The sequence below is a fragment of the Puntigrus tetrazona genome, chromosome 3, assembly GCF_018831695.1.
Source record: "Puntigrus tetrazona isolate hp1 chromosome 3, ASM1883169v1, whole genome shotgun sequence".
Classification (NCBI taxonomy): Eukaryota; Metazoa; Chordata; class Actinopteri; order Cypriniformes; family Cyprinidae; genus Puntigrus; species Puntigrus tetrazona.
The window spans coordinates 19582547-19590195 of NC_056701.1; the positions used below are offsets into that span (position 1 = coordinate 19582547).

The 7649-nt window shown below is 39.1% G+C and overlaps 1 protein-coding gene across 3 annotated transcripts in view; it reads right to left on the reverse strand.

Moving 5' to 3' along the window:
• The window catches only part of znf385c (zinc finger protein 385C), a 76472-nt gene extending 69921 nt beyond the window's left edge, over positions 1-6551 (reverse strand). Inside the window, exon 1 of one of the 3 annotated variants that reach the window (XM_043235762.1) lies at positions 6040-6551. In XM_043235762.1, coding sequence (XP_043091697.1) covers positions 6040-6088 — 49 coding nt within the window. In that variant the 5' untranslated portion in view covers positions 6089-6551. The remainder of the gene's footprint in view (positions 1-6039) is intronic. The other 2 variants (XM_043235760.1, XM_043235761.1) reach the window with 2 other exon arrangements.
• Positions 6552-7649: the final 1098 nt, after the last annotated feature.

Sequence of the window (7649 nt, forward strand, 5' to 3'; positions counted from 1 at the left end):
AAAATATTTATGAATGTATGAAACAACAAAGACAGATGTTTTTAATATTTGTTCCAAGGGATCTTTTTAATGACTGATGGCGAGCATCGCAGATACCAGTACTAAGATGACATGACACGGATTCTGACCCACTTCAGGACCCAGCAAAGTCTTTACTAATGAGTTGATGAGTTGAATCAGGTGTGCTACATGAGGGAGACAGTTTTGAAAACTAGTCCATTTCAGAGACTTATTCATAAGTCATATATAGCAAATACTAAATATGCACGCAGTTTTAAGTCTGCTTTAATCAGCTTTCTGGGAGTTCAACTAAAAACATTACTATGACATTAAATGCTCAAAGTTTCTTTTCCACTTTAATATGAAATTATATGCATTAAAGAGCACAATTCGTTTTCACTGATATATGGCCTAACAACATCTCATCTGACCGCAGTTCACTGATGTTCTACTGAAGCTCCTCGTCACCTGTACCATTTTCTGCTCTTGTTTGACAAGCACCCAGTGCTTTTTTTTTTATTATATAAGGCTCATTTTGGATCACAATCAAACTTAAATCATTAGGGCAATAAAAACAAAAGCGGCAACCAGAACCACCGTGTATGCGCGTGAGTATTTGTAGTTGTTGGGCCTTCTATATGATCCAAATATTTCTCGCAGTTCCTGACGCTCCTCATACATGTATAATCTGTTTGTGTAGACATCAAAAGCTTAAATATATACAAGCTATTTGATTTGTGCCTCCATACGTACATGTCCTGTGCTGTAGGGAAGAGAAAGGCAGCGCTAGCCACCGGCTGTCAGGTGATGAGAAATGAGAGAGGTCACAATGCTGAAACATTAACCCTCCAGACCTCTGGACCCCCGCTGAGAAGAGGCCAGTTCTCGCTGACCGCAGCCTAGAGTCCAGCACTCACCGGCGGGAAGCACAGACAGCCTGATGAGGGGGCGCTAAAGGCACGCTTCAGAAAAGGGCAGGTTACGTGCCCTTGGGGCCTAGACAGCTGTCGGACACCATAGCATACACGGTACAGAAGCACATGTACAAGGACACACGCTTATACTCAAGGGAAAAGAGTAGCAGAGGGTGAGAAGAACAGAGCTACAGGGAGAGAGACGGAGAGAAAAGGGGAAAGAGAGCTGACAGGGGTTGTCTCACTTGACCGCTCTGTCTGCTGAAGTGATGAAAGCCACCAGGACGGAGTAGGGAGTGGGGATACTACACCGTGTACAAACCAGATTCCAGCGACAAGCATTTCATCTGTCCACACTGAAAGAGAATACGCTGCGTGACGAAGCACATCAGCAGCCAATCAGAGCCTATTTTTAACATTCAGCTATCTGGAGGGGGATTTTTAACGATATTTCACTGTAACGGAGCTATTGAAGATGCAGTCACAAAGAATAGAACAGAACTGCTTTTTATGGCTGGTTAGGATAACCAAAAACAATGAATCAAGTCATGCCTAGTTAAGGCATATTGTCACTGTCAGCTCAAATAGAGTACACGCTGTCCAATAAAAAGCTGGACAAACAGCTGAGTACATTTATTGATGCTATTTTAAATGTTTTGGGAAAGCTGAGATATTAAAACAGCATGTTAAAACAAACAATTCAGAAAGCCTGAATTATGCAGTGGCACATACAAATAATAAAAAAAAAACCATGTCCTATACTTTTAAATTGTTAATTTTTTCTTTTTCTTCTAATAGACGTTCACAGACTAAAAAGACCATCTAGACCCTTTGAAATAATGTTAACACTGTATAGGCAATTTTGACCAACCTTTAGATCAAGGCTAAATTGCCCATTTTGACTACTGTACCTACAACTCTTTAATATGTACATTTATTTGTTAAGTAATTCTCTATATAATGAAAAATCAAACTTGAAAAAAATAATAAAAAAATATATATATAATAATATATATATATATATATATATATATATATATATATTTCTGCTCAGGCCGTGTTCTCTTATGCTTAGAACTTGGCAGTGTGTACTACAAGTATTGTTGCCTCTTATGATTAATTGCTTGCATTATTTCTATTTTATTTGTCGCTCTATCATGACTAAACATAAAATGTGAAAATTGAATTTGTTGCTACTCTGCGCTGTAAACATGCATCTGTATTGCAAATATTGCATTCTGTGGCTTTGTTTCACACCTCTCGTCTCTCCGTCACCGGCTCACTCACTGCCATGAAAATAGAATGATTGAAGAGGTAATGAATGATTAAGAGAGAGTGATGAGCTGAAGAGAGTGAATGACACCTAGAGAAAATCCTATATTTAAAAGCGAAGCATTCTGCCCAACAGTTTACATTCCAGTGCAGCTATTATCCAACAGGTGTCATCACCCTCATGCCCTTCAAAGCTTGGAAACAGATCCACACAACTAGACACACACATACACACACCACTATGGGTCTACAGTCGAAGTTCTTAATAGTCCCTCGTGTGTGCAAGTATAAACGGAAGCTAGCGTGTTAATTCTTCCAGGAAGTCTCTAACACGCCATTCATTCATTCTCAGTCAATCATGATGTAGTTTCCATTTTAAAGTTCCTCAAACAAACTGTCATTTCACTGCTGACAATGGAAAACGTGCACCAACATAGGTCCTTCTGGTAAAATATAACAATCCAAACATAACCTGATAACATAGCTAAATAAAATGTGAAAAAGTTCAAACTATTTAGCTCTTTGGGCGGTGTACTAAAAGTTCCTTATCCTGTAACCACAAACGGGTAATGAGGTTTAAAAATAGATGGCTAAATGGTAACCAGCCCTTTTTTTGTTTATTTACACTTCAAAACTCTTTGTTTCACGGCCTCTCCCACTTTGGCCAATCACAACATCAGGCACAGGAACTGCACTGTAACGAGAAGTTGAATGGGTTCAGAAACAGCCGTTCATTCATAGATATCACATTCAACGCCGTTTTCATACCTACTGAGAAGGTAAATACTCATGTGGTGATACTGGCAACTTTCCCAGAGTAGATGTTTGACTAAAAAAAAAAACGGGTGTAAACTAGTTTAGTAATCTTTGAACAATCAAACTCACAAATCATTATAAGCTAACAAAAATAGTAAAGGTTGCTCTTCGTAATTTTAAGCATGAACATTTTTCATTACGGGATTTACTGTCATTTATTACGCAGTAAAAATAAATATTTAAAAAGACACTAATAATTAAATAACACTTAAAATATCAAAAACATAAATGAATATTTTCATACAGTGTATATATATATATATATATATATATAATGTAATGTGCAATGCCAAACACTAAATTCCCTTGCAGCATTAAAAACGATCAATTTCGGTTTAGCGTGTTATGTTTGTAATGCTGGTACTTTAGTAACTTAGCACTTGAATTCATTCAGCAAAACAATAGTTCTACTTAAATATTAGCCATTTATGTTAACATAAAAGTAAAAAGCAAAAGATTTACAACACTTACAGTATTAAATGGGCAGACATTGAATGACTTCTCTAACCAATATATCACACAGCTGTTGTGGAGGAGAAGCCATTAAACGGTGCGACAATTTACTGTCCTGGCAAATAAGAGAATCATCAGTTCAGACTATAATATTTTTTGATACCTATCCCTGTTCAATATTACCCGAATGAAGATAATGATAGATGTACTGCATCTAAACCTTTTTAAAAAAAGATGCAGGCAGAATGTCTAAACATAAATAAGCATACCAATGATATACTGCCAAAATATACGAGTCTATTATCGAATCTCCAGTGTTATACACCGATTAGAAGAGAATATGAGAAATCCAGGTTTTCCCTCAACCCTGTACTGCCAAGAGAATCGACGGCTGCATCTTCACGCCATGTCCTAATAGCTGGCATTCTAGCCTCGTTTGCGTGATCCATATACCTGTTGGAAATTGGACATTTATAACTCAGCGCCAATAAATCAGTGCCTCTAAAAGTGTACTGGTATTTATAAGTCAGTCCTATTTCATAACCGAGAGAGGTGCAGAAGAGGAGAAGGCAAAGCGCACAAGAGGCACTATCACTGCAAAAGAGGCAGTGCGTCAACATCATCCTGCCCCAGCCGAGTGCGTTTCTTCCTGGTGTGATTTATCTGTTTGTGCCGCCGGCCTCAGCGCCTGTCCACAACACAAGAAGAGCATCGGCATGCAGTACGTCAAGACCGACATCCCTCGCCGTGGAGTGGGAAAGTGGTTTGTTGAAATAAAACTTATAAGTCGATATAATAAAACCTCAAGAGTAAATTACACATCGATTATTTGCGGCGATATGCTCCACTTTAATGCGGAGCAAAGACCCTTTATCATCTTCTTAGTGTTCACCTTGGAGCAATGGCCTTGGGTCTATAGAATGAAGCATTTCCTCTCTTAGATCAAAATGTGGCATTCACTGGGAGTCACGCAGCTCGAGGAGAAGAGGTGTTTTATGTTATTTAGAGTTATTGTGTTCTTCAAAAAGGCTGTGCTTGAAATAGGCCGAGCGTTGCTTTAAATTGTAAGCGGTTTCCTTCCTGATATGTAAGCTTTACAAAAAGGCCTTTATTTTTACCACACCCCTGACAGACATTGCATTACACCACAACCTTCACACGTCTCGCACATAATGAAAAGGGGGTGGGGGGGTGCAATGTTAAAAAAGTAAAGCAGTGAATACATTTTAAAATGGTCTTCATTTGTCAATATCAGAGCCGTCAGAGTGGACAAATAGACCGTCTATGCATCATCTCTCATATCGCCTCTAGAGACAGATGAGCATCTCTGATCTGCACACCTGCTATGCGATGCAGAACGAGCTTTCACTCTCCTACAGTGAAATGGGGAAAATTGGTGTTCAGCGACTTTAAATTATGATTAAAGATCATGAGCGAAGGAAAGATTTGAAATGTAAGGGGGATCCATTACGGCATGGGCATCTCTCTAAATGTGAATATTTCTAAGCCTAACTTATTCATTAAAATAAGATCAAATAGCGAGACTGTGTGTGTGTGTAATTCGGATCTCAAAAACGCCCCCAAATACACATATAAAGTGAATAAGCAAACCAGAAAGATCGTATTTAAATCGGTTTTATTTTGCTCTCAGAAAGCAGAAAATACTGTGTATCTACCAGAATTAAGAAAGACAACATGCAAGCAGCGGTTCAGACCAAAGCGATGAACCTCACTTATTTCGAGAACAAACTATCTGCAGACTATCCTCCTAAGGGGTTGATGTATAGGGTTGTGGGTTAGTTAGGTCCATCTTAAAACCGTGCTGTGTTTCAAACAGGACAAGAAGTGCATCTCCCGTTTCCAGCACATTTATGCATCGCCTGATGAAATAATCATCTTGTAATTTTTAAGATAAGGGTCAAACATCTTTTGCAGCATGTCATATTAGACCAGTGTGGGTTTTTTTGTTTGTTTTTTTAATTTACCTTACCCTATATGTTTTCATTGCAAGGGTTTAGAAAAAAAAAAACTATTAGGTTATACTTTTCCAAGTTACAATGAGGTAACCAAGACCCTTCTTCTATTTCCCCTTAATGTGCTTTTACTAAAATCAATGAACTGAAAAAATATGATAAATGTCAAGGCACATTTATCATGACAGGGTAATACTGCTTGTCTGAAGCAATGAGCTCTCAAGCGGCATTTCAGTGAAGTTTCATCCATTTTCAGAATGCCAGAGCAATATTGCCTGTTTTGACAGCAAAGTAAACATGACTTAGTAGCAACGCTTTATCACAGAGCTTGGCAAGAAACGACAAAAAAAAAAAAAAAACGGTTTAGAAGTCAAAACAATTCCCTCTTCGATATCCACGTTATACTTTTATATGCTGTTTCAACATTCCCTCAAGGTAAATTATTTCAGCCGGCATTTGCTAACGCAGATTAAAAAAAAATCATTCGTTCATCTGGCAGCACGTCGCTCGCGCATCCAAACTTATCCTTCTTTCGGTTTGGTCAAACACCTGCCGTTTCGGTCTAAACCGACAACGATATTGAAAGAGCAGTGAACGAAAGCAGCGCTTACCGGCAGCGTTTCGTTTGCGCGTCTCTCCGTGGTCCTCTGAGCCCAACATTACTAGCGTACTTCTCTCTCTCCGGTGTTTCGGCGCTGAACTGAACTGATCCCGAGCACCTCGCGCAGCTCAATGGTCACCGGTGCGTCACAAACCCACGGCTCTCTCTTCAGCGAAGCTCGTGTCACTCACACCGGCGGCGCGCGCGTCCAAGCTCTCTTCAGACCAACTTTCCACGCTCCCCTTCTGTCCTGAAAACTTGCAACTAGCGCACCGGTATTTGCTGCTCCCCTGAAACGAGGCAAATCTCCCTCCTCCGTTTGTCGTTCATTATAAATTCATGTTCCAGCTCCGCTTTGTGATGAATTACTCCACGTGTAATTCATCACAAGCAGCCATTAGCCTGCTATATAGTCTCGGGTTTGAGCGTTTTTAACAAGTGCTTGGCTATTGGGGTCACCTAACCCTAAAGCTTTTTTTAGCGTCGCGAGCTTGTCGGAAGACACGTCAATTCTGTTGTTGAAGTTATGTCAAGTAACTACTTTGTGGTCCGAGAGAACAGCGAGTGTTTGACACTCCGTTCACTATCCTTCATGTACAATTTTCAGTACGCTTAGGCTATAGCCTACTGTATTGCTAATGATCTGAGGGGGAGTCTTCACGATCATTTAGAGTGCACCTAAATAAAGTAGGCTAACTCCTCAGCCTAACGTCTAGATTGGATGTAAATTTCACAACTCACCACGTTCAGAGCTTTTTTTTTAGTGGAGTTTATGTCTACAGAGAGTGTTTTGAAAATAAATATTTCACATTGTTAAACAACACACTAATCATTGAACACACTTAACTTTTATCTCATAGCCTTGTTTTTATTTCGGTCAAAACTGAGATGCAGTGGTACCTGAATAAGATAAGTTTAAAGTTTAAATTTGAATATTTGAGAAGGCACTACCTCCCTGGCCTTTAAGAAAATATCAATGCTACTCAACCTTTTCTTAAAGGGTTAGTTCACCCCCAAAATGAAAATTATGTCATTAACTATTTACCCTCATGTTGTTTCAAAGCAGTAAGAACTTCATCTTTAGAACTTTAAGATATTAAGATAATCTTAAGATTTAAGATATCTTAGATTAAATCGGACAGCCATCTGACCCTCCAATAATGATCCAGAAACGTAGTAAATACATCAGTAAAACAGTCTGTTTGACATCAGTGGCTCAACTTCAGTTTGGCAATGCTAGGAGAATATTTTTTTTGCGTGAAGAGAACAAGAATGACATAATTCACTCAACCATTCTTCTCCCTAGAGTTACGTCTTCCGTCACTTTGGAAAGTATCACAACGCAACTGTATGCACGCTTTAACGTTTTCTGCAGTTGCGTGCACATGCCTTGTGATACTCTCTAAAATAACTCAGAAGAGAAGAATGGTTGAATAAATTGGCATATATTTGTTTTCCTTGCACAGAAAAAGTATTCTCTTACCCTCGCAGAACTGAAGTTGATGTCAGGTGGAGTGTTCTACCAACTTACTTATGCTTTCGGATCTGGAAACATTTCAGTTGTGTTGTCAGATGACGGGAGAGACACACATCGTAAACACAGCTCATGGTTTCATTTCA